Genomic DNA, 19,810 nt, shown 5'->3' with positions numbered 1-19,810 from the left:
CACCATTTGTTTCATGAATAAACAAATGGCTGCCTATTAATTAGCTGGAGGTCTTTAGCAAGAAAGTTCCTCACGTAATTTTATAAACTTGAACATCACACAATTTGTCTCCCATTTCAAAATGTATTTCAGTTAGAATTGTAGAACTGTAGAATTTAGATAGGATACACCAATAAAGTTCAGTAATTAATTAAGGAAGAAGACCCTAAATTATACTAGGTATACAAAATAAAAGTGAACAAACAAGCTAACTGATTCAAATTAAGTACTTACATAGACCACGTACCTACGTACGCGTCGAAACTAAGAAAGGGAAATCGTGTCCGCCATATTGTGACGTCCTAGTCAGAATATTTTGATCCAATATATTTTTAATATTATCTATCATTTTAAACTTTAGAATTAGATTAATTAGTATAAGTTAAGAATTTGACCCATAAAATCCATGTAAAATATATATTAAATCAAAATAGCTAAGACGTTAGAGCGGAAACGATTTTCGTTGTTAGTTGGACGCATTATACTAAGATTAAATTGCATGTAGGTTTTATCCATAGATACGTTATAATGTAGACTCTACGACGTAGAATCTACGTCGTGCCGTAGACCGCAACTAATAAATGATTAGAAATTCCACAGTCTGAGCGAGTCGCTAGTTTAGATTTTTTTAATATTGGAGATATTCAGTTATTGATATTTCGTTATCGGCCCGATCTGGGTAAGGAATGGTAATTATGTATTTTTTATACCTTAGGTACATACAAGCCTACTCCGCAAACTTCACTTAATTAGCTATATCTATTACAAAAGCCAATTAATCGGTCGATTTGATCTTTCATCTTGTGGTACAATTGGTAATATTTAACAGATAAAATTTACATTTTACCGTGGTGATAAAGGAAATATTATTAAAGAACATTGTAATTGAGTAAATACCATAAAACGGAAAGGGCAAGTTGCTTTTAGCAACCAGTTAATACACTTGGTTTCGTGCCGAAAGCTCTAGGATAGTTAAAATTTTAATGACCTATCCAATTACAAGGTTCCTAATTTACAACTACTTACTACTTATTTAATTCCTTTTTATCATTGTTGACTATGATCCTACCATAGAGTAAGACATGAAGAAGACCTAGTGCGTGCTTGCAATAAATATGGCATTAATACCTAATGCAGTGACTATACCTAGAATATCCCAAGACTGCCAAATGAAGGCTCAAGGGTGTAGGTGCTACCCTTGACCCAACATTATGTAATTTTTTAGGGTTCCGTACCTCAAAAGGAAAAACGGAACCCTTATAGGATCACTTTGTTGTCTGTCTCTCTGTCTGTCTTTCGGTCTGTCAAGAAATCTAAAGGGTACTTTCCGTTGACTTAGAATCATGAAATTTGGCAGGTAGGTAGGTCTTATAGCAGACATAAGGGGAAAAATTGTGGTCAGGAACTAATAATTAGTATTTTCAATAAGTAAGTATAGTATTTTCATAAAGTAAGATAACTAGGTATATCAAGTGTGGTATGATATGAAAGGGCTTTACCTGAGCATTCTAAAACAGATTTTGATTTATTTTTATGCATCATAGTTTTTGAATTGTCATGCAAAAGGTCGAAAAAATACAACTGTAGTACGGAACCCTCGGTGCGCGAGCCTGACTCGCACTTGACCGGTTCTTATCTATTAATTTACTTATAGAATGAATCACGATTTTAGTTACTTGCTTCTTTGTCCTATAACCGATGGCTCTTACTGTTGGATATATTATAGATTTCCACGATCCTGTGCAGCTGTATCTAGTGGCACCCTGTGACTTGTTAGATGTTGTCGGTTCATCTAGCTAGTATTTTTTTTAATAGAGATAGCGAGTAGATAGATAGCTAGTAGGTGGTCTACCAACATTGCGTTTTCCGGTGTAAGGTCGCATTCAGCTCCTTCGTATCGAAAAGTCCAATTATTGATCTACAAGCTATGTGCCTTGCTCATTGCTACTAGTTTTTCATTCTCTAATAATGGGATATTAATTGTAAATATTCTTTTGCAGAGATACGCAGAAATACACGAAGGGCGCGCGAGACCGAAGCGCAAGATGCCTTCGCTGTCTATCAACAATCCAATGGAGGTGCTTCGTCAACGACTGCTGCTCGAGGTTGCCCGCAAACAGATGCGTGAGGCGAACCAGCGGCAGGCGGTCGCTAACCGAGTCTTCCTGCAGAATGTTGGCAAACGAGGTAATAAATCCTTCATAACTGTCGACAAATCAAATCAGATATTAACTACTGTAATTATCAATTTTTCAAATTAAGTAGTACACTGTAAGTACACTTTTTGAATACCTACATATAGCTGAATTTCACAATTATCTTAATAGAAGCTAGTGATATGTAAATAATAAGTCAACTGAAAATTAAAGTAACAAGGGTTCTATATGCGTCCTGTCCTGTGAAGACGCCTGGTAACAGAATCTGCTTTCTAAACTGGTGGTAGGCTAGGTGGAGGTATTACATACAGACAGTGACGTGCAGGGTTTATATGCAGTGTAAGCAGTTGTTAGACAGGAACCTATTTACTAGCAGAGCCTAAAGGAAAATGAGCATTGATGATTGATCCATTGTAAGCAGTGCTTTAATGCCTCTATGAAATGCACGCCCCTGCATACAGACTGACTTGAATATTAATTATAAACGCTTATAAAGTGGGCCTAGGTACTTATATAAGAATGTTAGTTTCTTTATGCATATTTAAACATTTTTTTAGTTTTGATTAGGTACTGAAAAACATCTTATAAGATAAGAGTCTTACGTTTTCATTTGATGATCACGTGATGATTATAAAATGTACCTGTACCTGTTCTAGATTTTGTCGAAGTACTTACTATACAAATACCGAAATATAAATATAAGTACATTTTTTATTACAATTAGGTATGTACTTTTATATTTAGCGTTTTGATACGATATGATACGAATGATGATTTTTTATTTTACAGGCAGGCCAGGTAATACAAGTTTAATATATGCTAGTTATTTCGCTGTCCTCTATTTTGTTTAAGTTATCTTTGTTTTCATTTAATTAGAAACGTGATGTTGGAACCTTGAGAAAAGCCGTATCTAGGTAACGAAGTTTTAATGTCAGGCCGTAATTGCCAACATTTTTTTAAATATTATCTGATTACATAAAAATATCATATTTTCTGAAATCTAGGATCTAAAGTGTGATTTGCAAGTGTATTTTACCACCGGGTTAAGCTAGAATAATCGCAGAATTGAAAGGACGTTACTAAGTATTATCGAAATCTAAATATATAAAAAGAAAAGGTGACTGACTAACTGACTGACTGATCTATCAATGCACAGCTCAAGCTACTGGACGGATCAGGCTGAAATTTAACATGCAGATAGCGATTATGACGTAGACATCTGCTAACAATGGATTTTTGAAAATTCAACCCCTAAGGGGGTGAAATAGGGTTTTGAAATTTATGTAGTCCACACGGACGAAGTCGCGAGCATAAGCTAGTAAATCACATTCAGGAAGTAGCTGTACGTCAAGTCACATATTTTAAAATTAAACGTTTACTAAAGACATGTCTTCACTTTATATCACAATAATTAAATAAATATTTTGTTCGTACAGGTTTTTGGGAAAATACGGTTCCATCCCGCTACGACAACTAAGGAGTGAAGAGAAAGTTTTGTTTTGTATCACCGCAAATCGACTCCACTACAACCACAACAATCTGCTATACCCAAAAAAACGTCAAAAATTTAAGTAAGGCATGGTACAGCATTCCACTATTATTAACCCCAGTAATTTTGAGTCATGAATACACGAGTACTAAAAACTACTCGCTAGGCTAAATATTAATGAAATTCTTTGTAGTCTTTAGAACGCAGGAAGCAAAGACATTTTTACTACAACACACCTTTTGAAATGGTACCTACCTACTTATTCAATTTTACAGAATTCGCCGTCCTCATTTCTATTCGTTATAAATCTAGTAATTATCTAATGACTTTTTTTATTTTATATTCTTTTAATAAAGCCAGGGATGTGAATGCTACCAGCTCAGTATTCACTGGTTTGGTCTATTTGTTATTATTTCGAAATTCGAAGGTACCTACTTGAAAGAATTGACAGAATTCAACGTCCTTATTTCTACTCATTGTAAATCTAGTCTACTTATTAAAATTTTCATTGTATATTATTTTAAGATAGCGATGGATGTGAATGCTACCAGCTCAGTATTCACTGATATAGCCTATTCTCATTTACCTACTTGTTAATATTCCCAATTTTATCGCTGTAGTAAAAGTTAATGTGTAAATTATTTGTGCCAAATGACTTAAATAATGTAACTAATATCGATAAGAGGTATTTTACTTACCTAACCTATATTTTAGTATAGTCCGTAAAAAATGACTCCTCACGCGCCATTTTATCTATATGGGTCAACTGTCATGTCAAAAATACGGTTTTTAACGGAAACTTGACACAAAAAGTTAAAATGGCACGTGAGGACTTAAATTTTACGCATTGTAACAATGTCTAAATAAACTCACTATCCTCTTCCTACAATGTTCAGTTTTATGTTAATTATAGATATGTACAGAGTAGCTGATACATGTAAACTTTTGGTTTAGAATACCTGTTGATCTCTATTAGCTTTTAACGTAGGCAACTGTAATAGTCTATATTATTGAAATATGAATTACGTTCAATAAAAACGTTAAATTATTACTTGGCATTTTTTTTGCAATTCTATCTATCAAAGAAGCACAATTTTTACGTTTAGACGTTACACTACGCTACGACCACGCTACGACGCGACGCTACGCATCTAAGCAGCTGTTGCTACCTACTTCTCCTAATTGTATTTATATATTTTATTCCACGGTTTACGCTTGAAAGTCATTTTAGTATGGTACAATACGTACTAAAATAAAAAAATCTACAGTAAATCGCAAGATCTAGTTAACAAAAAATATATATAATTGTTGAAAAATTAATAAGTTACCTAGTTAGTCATCAACCATTAAATAATTTAAATATCCTGACCTATACACAGTTAGGTACCTAAATAAATTATACAGTTTTACCTAATCTTTATATAGCATCATCTTCTATACGTAACTAATCCTATCGTGATAATTCATATATGATTGACGAAAGGAGTTTTTCAAATCTTGTTAACATAATATATGCTAACCTAGGTAGGCGGGAAACTATGTACCACATTGTGGCTAATTCCGTTGTATACAATCTCTAAACTAAACTATAATGGCACGTCTAAATCTATTCCTATCCTTTTCATAATTTTGCTTGCGGAAAAGGATAGCACTAGATTTAGACCTGTTAATTTAGTTTAGTTTAGAAATTGTGTACAAGAGAATCGGCCCCATTGTCTTTGATATTATCATATAAGTTCGCTTCCATAAATAACGCCTCTTCGTTTGCTCTATTTTTGTAAGCGGCAAAGAGCAAGTGTCTCGAAATGTTTTTTTATTAATGAAAATATTACAATGAAACTTAAAGCTAGGCTTATCTAATTAGGTACTATACAAATCATGCCCGCGTGGAATGGTGCCAAGAATATTGGCTGCATTTTCGCGCTGGGTAATTCATCATTAATTTTTGATGTTAAAATTATATTTAACCTATTAAAACCACTCTTATGTATTCTAAGAACAGATAACTAAAATTACACCCTGAATTTTGGTTATTATACCCTTACACGTATACACACAGCACACAGCATACGGATATTATAAATGCTAAAGTGTCTCCCTGTTTTTCTGCTACCAGTCTGCTAGTTTTTCACGTCACGTTGACGTTTCGTACAGAATACTGGCAGCTCGCATCTGGGGGATGGACGTAGGCTACTTTTATCCTAGAAATCGAAGAGTTCCCTTGGGATTTATAAAACCTAAATCCACGGAGATGAATTTGCGGGTATCATCTACTTAGTCATCTACAAACGACGTTCTGCAAAATTTCACTTTTGTCTTCCAATATCAAATACTACATAATCGTACTACCCCCCCAAAAGGTAATATTGATTTAAATGAAAACGTATAAGTAATTACCATCGTCAAGCAGTATTAAAAAATCGTACTAATTACTACTTGCTACGCGGCGTACGTAGCACTCCACGAACCCTATTCTACGCCACAGCTGCTCGTACTCTTACTCCTACTATACTCGTATCTTCCAATTTCGAATACCACCTTGCCTTATCGATCGATCTTATTTATAAAAAGTGTGAGTTCCATTTGACGGTAATTTAGGCAAACTAATTTAGCAATAAAAATCTACACTAATATTATAAAGAGGTTAAGTTTGGATGTAGAGAGTAATCTCCGGAACAAATGATCTGATTCTGAAAATTCTTTTACTGATAGATAGCTATATTATCCCTGAGTAAGTGTTGAAGGCTACGAATTATATCATGCGGATCAAGTGACGGGAAAAAGCTAGTGTTAGTATAATCTACAATTGCTGTCATTTCCATCGCTATTACTCGACAAACCCAAGTCGTCGATTAAACAGAGGCAATGTTCTCCATCATCACCAAATTGGGATGCTGTAATAAAGAAATCAATCAACTTTCGAATCGAGTATTCTCTTTGTCGGTGTATAATTAGCTTTTTCGGAGCTTCTGCACACTACGGTTCACAAATATAGAGAACTCTGAAAGAGATCTGAATGACGGACTATTTAACAGACAGTGTATGAAGGTAAAATGAATTAGTACTGGGATGGGTTTTCCACAATTCCGTTAAATTCGAACATAACATCTATTTATATTTTCTTGCAGTTCCAATTTTCCGTAAAGCGATGCTAAAATCTTAAGTATCGACAGTAAACTTCATTACTCGATTTAATGTTTAAATTTTGTGTTTACTTATAGGGTTACTGAGTTTGTTGCTTTCATTAAAAGGAAGCGCAATTTGAAGTGCTTTAAGTGTTGTTCGCATAGAACATGAAAGCGTCATTTTGTGTGATAAGATAAAAATGCTGTAAGTGGGAAAGCAATTTTCATAAGCGGAATTTTTCCTTATGTATTCGCATTTAATCTTGAGAACGTCAATTATTGAACAAATAGCAAATCCTACTACTTACTACTTTTGGCAAGAGAGGTAAGGTAATTATAGGTATTACTTATGTAGATCATTGAAATTTTGGTAATTATAATATCTGTATTGTATTTGTGTAAACTGCGAAATAGTTCAATCATTTAGTCGAACTGCTTACATTATATGAATTCACCACCAACAGTAATTGAATCAATTAAACCAGTATAGTTTATGGGACCTTTTAGCAAATTCCTTAGCAAACTTAACAAACTTATTAGGTTACAAAAACAAATCGGTTTAACATTAATTTATTTAATTAATTTATTTATATTATATTTATCTATTTATTTTGTACAACATCTATTTATTTAAATTTATGTCCCCAACATTTCTGATATACATATCAAAAATATTGGTGACATAAATATACATAAATGCGTATTACTACGTGTACATAAGAATGATACGCAGGTGTATTATAGGTAGGTATACTAAAACCTTCCTGAAGGTGCGTAAAGTAATTATAGTGAAAAAATTATCAAAATCAGTCCATTGGTCTGTGTGTTAATTGCGACCTTACATACATAAGTTGAAGTGGCAGTGGGCAGGCCACGTCTGCCGCAGAACCGATGGCCGCTGGGGCAGACGTGTTCTGGAGTGGAGACCGCGTATCGGCAAACGCAGTGTGGGACGACCTCCAACCCGCTGGACTGACGACCTTAAGAAGGTAGCGGGAAGTGGATGGATCTGGATGAAGAAGGCAGAGGATCGTGTGTGGTGGCGCGCTCTAGGGAAGGCATATGTCCAGCTGTGGACGCAAACAGGCTGATTGATTGATTGATTGATACATAAGGTTTGAATATATAACATTCTTTTTTTGAAGTCGGCTGAAATTACCTGAATAGGTACATCATATTTTTTTGATTCCTCGTCAAAACTCAAGAATAGTTAAAGTTGTCAAATGATATCTAACATTAAACTTAAGTACAATAAAACGAGGTATGAGCTAGCTCGGCTCCGTTAAGGCTCGTTCTGCCTGTAGGCGCGATAATTAAAGTGATTTAATTTGAAGCGGCGCGCGCGCGAGAGCCACATGATTCCATTACCCACTCCTCGACACATTTTCGTCACAGACTCCTTTATGGACTAAGAACCAGTGCGGGCCAGACCTTCGTTATTTTATAAAAGCTGAAAATTTCTCTGCGTATTGTCCCAAACACTGGGAGGAACGTTTGTTTGGACGTTTGTGTGGATCATGGTGGCTTTGGGAGATAACAGGTAACAAAGGTGTAAAAAATCTTACGTCAAAGTATAGAGTCTAATTGTTTTATATTTTCTTCAGAATAGTATTAGAAATCACGTCATGGATTGCCAGACACTTAGTGTCATGGCCAACCCCTGCCGGACGCCCTTAAAGTTTAAATATTTACCGACGTGTAATTTGTCGACAACCTAGTCTGCTGATACTAGGTAGGTACCTACTTAGGCAAGCATCTTCTTATAATACAAAAATGAATCACTAAATGTGTTGCTCATCGCAAATCTCGAGAACAGCCTAACCGATTTCGCTAATTCTTTTTTATAATAAAAATTATCATTAAATGTGTTGCTCATCGCAAATCTCGCGAACAGCTGAACCGATTTCGCTAATTCTTTTTTTTTATAATATTCCTTGAAGTACGAGAATGGTTCTTACGGAGAGAAAAATTTAATTTAACCTACCCCTCAATTTTCTAAACGCCACCCGAGCGAAGCCGGGGCAGGTCAGCTAGTTTAATATAAAAACCCTATAGTACACTGTGCACAATATAAACACTAGGAACCACAATAAATATTAGGAAAAAGCTAATTATGAGTAAAAAAGCAAGTAAGTACGTAACTACTTTATGTAAGCTGGTTTCCAAATCTTTCATTTTAATTCATACTAGCGATCCGCCCCGGCGTCTCACGCGTAGCTTATTGCAATTTTCGTAGATCGTTCGTTAGATCGCAAATTTTTTGAAAATCAGTAGGTACCCTTATTATAAATGCGAAAGTGTGTTTGTTTGTTGATTTGTTGGTTTATTGGTTTGTTGGTTTGTCCTTCAATCACGTTACAACGGTGCAACGGATTGGCGTGATTTTTGCATGGGTATAGATAAAGACCTGGGGAGTGACATAGGCTACTTTTTATCCCGTAATATCAAAGAGTTCCCACGGGATTTTTAAAAAACCTAATTCCACGCGAACAAAGTCGTGGGCATCAGCTAGTTAAATATATACTATGTCACTCATGAATAACGTAGCAGGTGAAAGAATTTTCAAAATCGGTTCAGTAGTTCCATAGATACCTCTCCCTACAAACTTACTAACTTTAACTCTTTATAATATTAGTATAGACGAAAAAACTTCATTGATAAAAAATACTAATTTTAAGTAACTAAAATAAAAATAACAATATGTACAATATGTACAAAACAATATCTAACGTTATATTTTATGTAATTACTCATTAGGTAATACTATGTGGTTTATTAATTGGAACAGTGTGGGAATTGATATTGATATTGTAAAATGAACTAGGTATATGTTTTTATTCCATCAAATTTCTCAGAATGTGCATCAGTATCTAACATATTGTTTACCAGTAGGCAGTAGGTAGTAGTACTACATAACGCTATTAAATAACAAAAACAATTAGGTACTTAGTAGGAATTCAAAACAACAAATAACGGACCTAATTAATTTAATAGATGCTAGCCCAGTGTTGACCGTAGACATAATATGAAAATTGAGAGATGTCCACTACATCACATCTCTTGTGACAGATTTGACCCGATCCATAGGTATGTACTATGTACTCGACCTCATTTAATTCCAACGTATGTATGTAGGTTTGTCTGTTCGTTGAGGATCATCGAGTTATTATATAGGGCATTAAAATGGAAGAATCATCAAAAACTCGTACTGCATCAAACAGGGTCTATATGTGGTTTTTATGACGTAACTGCCTCGTTGGGGTAGTGATTAGCATGTTCAACCTTATACCTAATATCTCCTGCGCAGATGGCTAATCTCTAAAGTAAATTATTTTTCATTCATAGACGCATCGTAAGGGTTTATTTCTAATAAGAGGTAAATTATTTAGAGATTTTTTTCATTACTAAGAACTCCAGCTTGCTTTGTGAAACTTTTCTCATTGATGTGAAAGGGCGACTTTCTGAAACTGTATTTCTTGTTACAGGAAGTTCCATTATTATCTTTGCGTAGATGCCGGTGTACCTACTTATTATTATTTTATATTTGTTTTCATCCATTGTAATTAAACTATATTGAAGCAAAGAATATGTAAGAAATATTGCTGCTTTCATAAGCTTTAAATATCTACTCACATTTGTTCAGCCTCAGGCCTCTGGGCCAGCAGCCTCAAGTTGAGCTAAACTGTTTCTGCTCAAAGCATCGATGTACCAAATGAATCCGTATACCTTAGCCTACTCGTTTTTCTCCATAAAACGTACGGTTAGGAACTGTGGTCAGGGCAGTTGTATGTTTCGCGGAATTTACTTATATCACAGCGAGCTTTTGATTGAGACCGAGGTCTACACTTGAGCTGCCATGTGTCGAGATTCTGTCTTTAATGGATACGAAGCTATAATAAGTGCAGTTAAGATAACGAATGCTGCTGCCATGAAAATAAATCTATATACTTAAATACCTACTTCTTTTTAATTATCAATTGCTGTATACGTAAGATCATCAATAATTGAGAAAGACTCGACCGATTTGGCTGTTTTTTTGTTGTGTTCGTAATTGCAAGGACAAAGATTGTATGAAATTTTTTTTTTGGAAAATCCACCGGAAAAGTATTTTTGTATAAAAATCTCACTAAGCACACTTTTTTTAGTAGTACTTAATTTGCACACGGGCGGATCCGGGGCGGGTCGATAGTAACATAATGTTTTGTTTTTAAATATTAAATACAATGAGAGTTAGGAAGATTTTTCAAATAAGTATAATAAATTTAATTATGTATCTATCATAATCGATCCTCAGGGGGTAGATTACCCAATTAATAACGTTTAAAGATAAGGAACTGTTAGATTGTTACACGTTACGCATCGTTACATGAAACTCAGTAGGTAGAATACATGTTGGGTTTTCAATTCAGATGATTGATCAAATATTTAGTTACGTTGCTTAGCGATGGCTTCAGAATATCCTGTAATGTAGTTGAACCGTAATAGAGAAACGTAATAAACCAAAATTACTTAATGTTATATACATCTACGGCTTTGTTGAAATTGAACTAATATAACTAATATGGAAGCAATTAAAAGGTAAGAACAATCTTCTTGTAGGTACAATGTTAAGTCGTCGAATTAATGTTACTTGTATTAGAACATACCTAGACACTTTTTAAACTAAGTAAGTATACTAATTAATATATAAACTGTACTTTTATGACTATAGGTACTAAAGTTGATAATAATAATTATGTCAAAAGCACTTGTAAGCTTATTTGAATAAAAAAATCTTTCTATTTCTATATCTAAATAAACAATAATTAGTACGTATATTTTCCCAGAATTACACGGTTTTTTTTTTAAAGAATATTAGCCATATTAAATGACTAATATTCCCCTTTCCTCTCCAATTAGGCGTCAGGCTTGTGCTAGGAGTAGGTACGACAATAGTGCAACGGGCGGGGTTTGAACCGTCGACCTTACGGTTTTCAGTCCACTCCTATACCGGTTGAGCTATTGAGGCTCAAATTGAATCCGGGAGGGATACGTTTAAAAGGAATTACACATAAAAGTAGAAACTGATCATCTGACACACAACGTACAGCTGAAACCGCTGCAACGCTGGATATAAAACATACCACTTAATATATTAATAGCAGAAACTCGAAATTTTTAATTTATTAATATGTTGGCTCTGCAGATCGCTGCCTATTAAGAAAGAATTTGAAATTCCGGCCGTGCAAAAATGGGACGGGTTATCTAGTTAAATAATAAAATCGATTACTTATTAAGTAAGGTATTACTTTATGTTTAGGCACGTTAATTAAAAAAAATATTTTTTAAATCTTGCGATCAAATAGTTTTTGCTTTTAATTAAGTATACAAATACAGACTTTCTGCAAGTCTGACAAGTCTGAACTATTTTCAAATGTTCTTTTGTTGAGATTCGGACAAAACAAATTTTGTAAAAATACTTTTCCCTTTTCTCAATTGACTATATGCTAATCCAAACAAATTCGTTTACATTTGTAGTTTACTTTGACACTTTGTAGCAACCGGTTTATTGTGAGTGGGATAGGAGAGACGCCCGTTGAAATAAAAATCTTTCTTAGCTAGTTAGGTATAGAAGGCGAAGAGTATGTACTTAATACTAGGGGCTTTAAGCTTGAAACAAATTATCGAATGCGGCTGACATAGGTATCTAGACAATACCTACCTACACTGAACTGTGCAAACTATAAGTATAGACGTAAGTTGCGGGTGTAAACTTGAGCACTCGGACGTCCACGGACTTCCGATAGATATCTCGTAAGCCTCGTTCCATATTACTGTGCATACACTTATCAGCCGCGGCTTACGGCATCCCAAAGTTTGATTCACGCTTTATTTGCTTAAGAGCATGCTATGACTCGCAAAATAGCCTCAACATGATAAAAGGGTAATAACCTATAATAATAATAACAAATAACCCATGATTTTTCATTAAATAAGTAAATAAATTGGTGCTGGAACTGTATTGAAATTATCTACTATTTTTGTGCTAGTCATACTTATTCAAAAGTAAAAGAGACATATACCTACCTAACGTGTGTTTACGTTACTATATAAATGTTGACTTATGATTATATGTTGACCCCGAACTAGACTTCGCGTCCTATATCCATTGACACAAAATACCTTCCAGCTATTGGCGAAGGAGAAATTTTTGCAGGGAAAAAGTGTAAGAATTTGATGGGTATCTATGTAGGTATATAAATATCTTAGACGCGATCTCATTAACTCAAAATCGCATTACATACAATAAATACATCATTAAGAAGTAGGGTGATTTTTATTCAGTATTGGAGCCCTGGACGCACTGCTACTGGCCATCAATTTGGAAGTGATGCTGCTCCAAATGAGGATTATAGGCAAGAACAGTTTTATTTATACTGAGTAGATAAATAAATTCAACTAACGTTTCAATAAGTATAAAGCATTTAGAGCATTTACGTATGTATTTACATATTTACGGTTTTGATGGTTTTTCCGTTTTTAGGGTTCCGTACCCTTATAGAAGAATCACTTCGTTGTCTGGCTGTCTGTCAAGAAACCTAGAGGGTATTTCCCGTTGACCTATAATCATGAAATTTGGCAAGCAGCTGGCAGGTTAGTCTTATCACACACGTAAGGGGGAAAATTCGTGATGAAATACGAAAAAAAAATTAAAATTTGTTCATGAAAAAATAATTAGTATTTTCAACTTTCAAAGTAAGATTACTATACCAAGTGGGGTATCACATATGAAAGAACTTACCTGTACATTCCAAAAAATATTTTTATTTATTTTAATGCATGTGTTTTTGATTTATCGTACAAAATGTCGAAAAAATACGACTGTAGTACGGAACCCACGGTGCGCTAGTCTGACTCGCACTTGGCCAGTTTTTAGGGTTCCATACCTCAAAAGGAAAAACGGAACCCTTATAGGATCACTTTGTTGTCTGTCTAGAAACCTACAGGGTTCTTCCCGTTTACCTAGAATCATGAAATTTGGCAGGTAGGTAGGTCTTATAGCAGACATTCGAGGAAAAATCTGAAAACCGTGAATTTGTGGTTACATCACACAAAAAAAATTAAATCGTGGTCTTGAATTAATAATTAGTATTTTCAATTAATCAGGAGTTAACTATATCAAGTGGGATATCATAAGAAAGGTCTTTACCTGTGCATTCTAAATCAGATTTTAATTTCTTTTTATGCATTACAGTTTTTGAATTATCGTGCAAAATGTCAAAAAATACGACTGTAGTACGGAACCCTTGTTGCGCGAGCCTGACTCGCACTTGGCCGGTTTTTTTCAGTTTCTGTTACTGTAAACTCGCAACGTAAATTCCGCTTAGGAAGGTAAAGGTAGGTAGGTACTATAACGCCATCCTGTGTCTATTTATAACATCTGCAGAGACAAGCGCCGAGCGGTTTCCCGAAGTCAGGCAGGGAAGTAAAAAGGAAAAACAGATGCGCGAAAAGCTTTCAAAGGACCGGTGAGTTGTGCAGTACTTTTCAGAGATGGAGCTAAGTTTATGCTACAATAAAGCTTGTTTCAATAGATTTAGGGATTTTTTAGATAACTTATTATATAGCCTTAAATTTTATAATTTTGCTTTTTAAAATTTATAATTTTAACAATTTTTGTAAGTATGTTATGTTAGTTTGTACTCGTAGTTTAATTAGTGTAATTGGCTTTATGGCCGTTCTAATTAAATAATAAATAAATAAATAATAATAAATAATAATAATAATAGCCTATAAGTACTTATTGTTAGCCAGGCTATTTATGAGTAGAGAACGGGGCATAAGTACGTAAAAAGTAATCGTACATATACTTATACTCTAAAAGCAAATTCGCACAACGCACCAATCTCGCACTGCACCGCGTGCTTTTTCCGCAGAATTCTATGACCTAAAAGTTCCTTATATGAAGCCGTTGCATGTATTTTTTCCGCGAGTGCATGCGGCTTCATACAAAGACACAGATTTTAATGGAAAAATCGTGCGGTGAAAATTTTTGGTGTGCTGTGCGAGCTTACACTAAAATATAATATATAAAAATATATAAGCTTAAGTAAGTAAGTAATGACGTTTCAAAGTGTTGTGCTTAGATCCCCTGAGGATTTACTAAAGTTCTTTTTACTTCAGTCGAAAATCGAAATATTTATTATGTGAGTTACATTTTTTTTCAGGTGCATTTTAAAAGAAGTCATCTTGAGAACCCTCTTAGAGTTAGCGGAAGGCGGGGAATGGTATACTTTGAAACAAGCAGTCGACATGTTGGAAAAAAATGCCGCCTCCGTGATATCGCTCAAAACACACAATCAAAAACTAAAAATGTTAGTACCTATGTTACACAAAACCACAGTATGTGTACAATGGTAAGTATTATGGTCTTCACACATTAGGAACACAGGATAGATAACGACTCGACTCATAGTAAACCATGGAAATGTTGAACATCGTGTTACTTACGATGGTTTTTTTTAAAATAAGTATTTAATTGAAAGAAGTGTACGACGCGTGGACCACGCGTCGTACACTTCTTTCTGCTTCTTTCTTGAAAGACTTTTGGACTTTCTTGAGGCGGAGCGTAGCTTATTACGATTTCTAGTTTAAGTACCTACCTATTATTACACCTTGTACACCTTCATCTTGTAACTTAGAATATTTTTTGTCATACGAAAACGATATACTTAATATTTCAGAATTCTGGAAATTCCAGAAATTACTGTAAATATTCGATTCTGAATTCTGATTCCCATTTGGATTGGATTGGTATGTAAGTTTAAAATCCAGTAGGTAGGTAGGTACCTATTATTTGAAAATAATTTGTTTCAGATCATTGGAAGCGCTTTCCACGGAGTTACAAAAGAATCGCCAACAGCGAGCACTTGAAGTACGCAACAGTGACTTAAATGCAGCTTCTCTTCGCGATAGAATAAAGGTAATGTGATGGTACGGTCGTGATCGTCGCTGCTTGAGATTTGTGATTACTATAATGAGGAAATTCTTAAAAATAAATCGGCTGAACCTAGACTCTAGAGACACTTTGATAATTGGAGTCATATGTTATTACATGTATGGCCAAGTAAATGGCTGGTACAATTCGTTGGGTGAACACGTAGACCGAGAGGTCTACGTGTTCACCCAACGAATCTCGACCATCTACCAGATTTTCGCGAGTTGAATCATGAAACTTATGTTTTCTTCTTATCACGTCTTACTACGCTGCGAGCCAACCAAGAAGTGAGTCTTGAGTCTGTCTGATCAAATAAACAGACCACGTCTTGATTTCTGTAAAAGCGCGCCGGAAAATACAATTTTGTGTTCTTGCCACTAGGTGGCGCATTTCCGTTTTGTTTAATGTGCATCCTGTTATAATTTTAAAAAAGGCTCTGCCGTTACATATATACAGGGTTACAGGAAAAGAGGACACGATCCCGTTAGGGGGTTATAGTACAGGACATTAGCTATCAAACGACCCCTAAAATGCTTATGCGAAAGTGTATCGTTTTCGAGTTATTCATTTTTTTATTTTTTTTTAGGTAAAGGGGTGTTTGCCACTTTAAAAATTAGTAAAAAAAAGAAACAATTTATTTCATCAGATATTTTTTTATTTCTTGCTAGTGCATATCCTTGTTAATTATAAACAGTTATAAAACAAGAAAAATCTTCAAGCATTTTAAAATTATAGCCCAAAAACTGTAAAAGTTTTCGATTTTTAAATTTAATACTTTGAATAACTTGCAAATTTTCTGTAAAAATTACTATTCCACTTATTCTGCGGAATATTTTAAAAACATCTACGTTTCGTTGGCTATCCATTGGTACAAAAAGATTACAAAAAAACCATAAAATCAAGAAAAAATTACACAACAAAGAGACCAGATAGAAAATTTTAACAAATGCTATTGCCAAAGAATTAAATTAGAATCAATGTAAAAACGAGTTTAATGCAAAATCGTTAAAGATTATTTTTCAAAGGGGTCAAAAGGTAAAATAAAATCAGTCAAGTGCGAGTTGGGCTCGCACACGAAGGGTTCCGTACCATCGTACAAGAAATAACACTTTTTAATTTTTTTTAATTTTCATGGCGGCTATTTTGTAATTTTTAGTATTTGTTATTATAGCGGAAAAAGAAACACACATTCCGTGAAAATGTCATGTTCGTCCGACCGTCCGTCCGTCTGTCCGGCCGTCCGTTTGTCTGTCAGTGGACTGTATCTCGTGAACCCTAATAGGTAGAGACTTGAAATTTGTACAGAATGTGTATTTTTATTGCCGCTATAACAACTAATACTATAAATTACAAAATGGCCGCCATAAAAATTAAAAAAAAATTAAAAGTGTTATTTCTTGTACGATGGTACGGAACCCTTCGTGTGCGAGCCCGACTCGCACTTGACTGATTTTATATTACCTTTTGACCTCATTGAAAAATAATCTTTAACCATTTTGCATTAAACTCGTTTTTACATTGATTCTGATTTAATTCTTTGGCAATAGCATTTGTTAGAATTTTCTACCTGGTCTCTTTGTTGTGTAATTTTTTCTTGATTTTATGATTTTTTTTGTAATCTTTTTATACCAATGGATAGCCAACAAAACGTAGATGTTTTTAAAATAATCCGCAGGATAAGTGCCATAGTAATTTTCACAGAAAATTTGCAAGTTATTCAAAGTATTAAATTTAAAAATCGAAAACTTTTACAGTTTTTGGGCTGTACTTTTAAAATGCTTGAAGATTTTTCTTGTTTTATAACCGTTTATTATTAACAAGGATATGCACTAGCAAGAAATAAAAAAAAATCTGATGAAATACATTGTTTCTTTTTTGTACTAATTTTTAAAGTGGCAAACACCCCTTTACCTATAAAAAAATAAAAAAATGAATAACTCGAAAACGATACACTTTTGCATGAGCACTTTAGGGGTCGTTTGATAGCTAATGTCCTGTACTATAACCCCTTAACGGGATCGTGTCCTATTTTCCTGTAACCCTGTATATGTAGGTTATAGGTACTTACTTGTTTTGCGCGCACTATGCCTTCCCATGCCTTCCTCCTTTCTTTCTTATTTCTTCTCTCTGGGCAGGTTTCGTCTATTGTGCGTGTACCTACTTATACCTATGCCATTTTAATACCTTTTTAAATGTACAGGATACACTGCTCAACGCGCGTATCCAGTTCGACTATGCCGACAGATGGCTCTGCGCCCGTGCCGAGTCTCTAGATATGCAATTTCAAGTAGCGCATGCACTGGCGCCAAAACCAGAGCACGAAGACTGCGTGCATAAGGAGTTACTCCAAGCTTACGAGTTGCAAATCAAGGTTATTAATAACATGACAGGCTTTTCAGGATCACTAAAATCGATCAGTGCTTATTTAAGGTAGTTTAGCAACCGCCTGAGGCCTCGCTCGGCTCCCTAACCTGTGGAAATTTCGAAAAATGCGGCCCTATTCTTTGTCTACATTATAAAGGGAATGTTTGTGCAAAAATGATTTACTTTAAAAAGAATGCATATAGGCTTATATATAACTAGACCGCGCCCGCCCGCGACTTACGTACGCGTGGATTTAGGTTTTATAAATCCCATGGGAACTCTTTGATTTTCCGGGATAAAAAGTACCCTATGTCACTCTCCAGGTCTTAAACTATACTCAGGCAAAAAATCACGCCGATCCGTTGCTCCGATGCGACATGATTGAAGGACAAACCAACAAACAAACACACTTTCGCATTTATAATAAGTGTACCTACTGATGTCTATGTTTACTTTACACAACTTTATGGTACTTTAGGAAAGAGAAGAGTTGCTGCAGTATTGGAAAACACGATACGCAGCCGACACAGCAAACATAGACAGGCGACGAAAAGACCAATGTGAAAAACTGCGTGTCACTGTCGGTCGCCGTGTGGAAATGGAACAATTGGTGCAATTTTTGTATTTCTTTACACGATTAATATAGAACAACTGGCTAATCACCACGACTTCATCCGCGTAGACTACACAAACAAACCCGTATTTTACCCGCTTAGGGGTTGTATTTTCAAAAATCCTTTCTTAGCTGATGTCTACGTCATAACAGCTAACTTTATGCCAAATTTCAGCCCGATCCGTAGTTTGAGCTGTGCGTTGATAGATCAGTCATTCAGTCTGTATTATCTGTAAATAACTATACCAAGTGGGGTATCATAATATGAAACCTGTACATTCTAAAACAGTTTTTTATTTATTTTTATGCATAATAGTTTCTGATTTGTCGTGTAAAATGTTGGAAAAAATAACCGAGTACGGAACCCTCAGTGCGCGAGTCTGACTCGCACTTGATCGGTTTTTATTCATAGATTTAATTACAGTACAATCTGCATGAAGGTGAAATACGCGCATGGTTGACGTTCAAGAGAGAGCGCGCGGCCAGGCTTGCCCGCGAGGAGCGGCTGCGTAAAGCTGCCACGCGCATACAGGCATGGTGGCGCGGCGTTATGGTGCGACGAGCCTTAGGAAGCTTCCGTTATTTGCGGAACGTTAAGAAGACAGGGGCTAAGACAAAGAAAAAGTAGATAGTAACTAATACTAAATACAGCTGTGCGACAAGGCTCTCTTGGCACTTGATTGACATTGACAGGGGGGCGCTGTTGGCGAACAAAGGCTTAGAATATTCAACCGAGTTAGCGCGGGAGATGTGCGGGTGTGCGGGGCGTTCCCTCCCCGATACTTAGCCATTTCAACATGTCGCGTACTATATAGAATGATAATATACCCAAGTAGGTACCTACTTATTAAGTTCGTGCCCAATTAGTTTATAATATAAAATACCCTTAAATTAAGGACAAAAATAAAATCTATACACAAGTATCTATACATAAGTTTAATTTAATATTATTATCAGTTTAAAATGTCAATAAATAACTGTTTAAGTTTTACTAATAAAATTAGGCATGTATTTAAACGAGTGAAAATAAATTCAGGTTTCAAGAAA

At 35.0% G+C, this 19,810-nt stretch overlaps 2 protein-coding genes across 2 annotated transcripts in view; both read left to right on the top strand.

The window, feature by feature from the left end:
* Dh44 (diuretic hormone 44) overlaps positions 1-4,735 on the top strand; it is an 83,948-nt gene extending 79,213 nt beyond the window's left edge. Inside the window, exons 5-6 of the mRNA XM_034985639.2 lie at positions 2,040-2,226; positions 3,632-4,735. Of these exons, the coding sequence (XP_034841530.1) occupies positions 2,040-2,226; positions 3,632-3,672 (228 nt within the window). The 3' untranslated portion in view covers positions 3,673-4,735. The remainder of the gene's footprint in view (positions 1-2,039; positions 2,227-3,631) is intronic.
* A 9,553-nt stretch (positions 4,736-14,288) lies between these two features.
* On the top strand, positions 14,289-19,391 carry LOC117982001 (dynein regulatory complex protein 9-like). The gene is made up of 6 exons (XM_034968277.2): positions 14,289-14,317; positions 15,017-15,163; positions 15,666-15,771; positions 17,987-18,157; positions 18,629-18,760; positions 19,188-19,391. The coding sequence occupies exons 1-6, from the start codon at positions 14,292-14,294 to the stop codon at positions 19,389-19,391; spliced, it is 786 nt and encodes a 261-aa protein (XP_034824168.2). The 5' UTR covers positions 14,289-14,291.
* The last annotated feature ends 419 nt before the right edge of the window (positions 19,392-19,810 follow it).

This window comes from Maniola hyperantus, chromosome 4 (assembly GCF_902806685.2).
Source record: "Maniola hyperantus chromosome 4, iAphHyp1.2, whole genome shotgun sequence".
NCBI lineage: Eukaryota > Metazoa > Arthropoda > Insecta > Lepidoptera > Nymphalidae > Maniola > Maniola hyperantus.
This window is presented reverse-complemented; position numbering and strand designations above follow the sequence as displayed.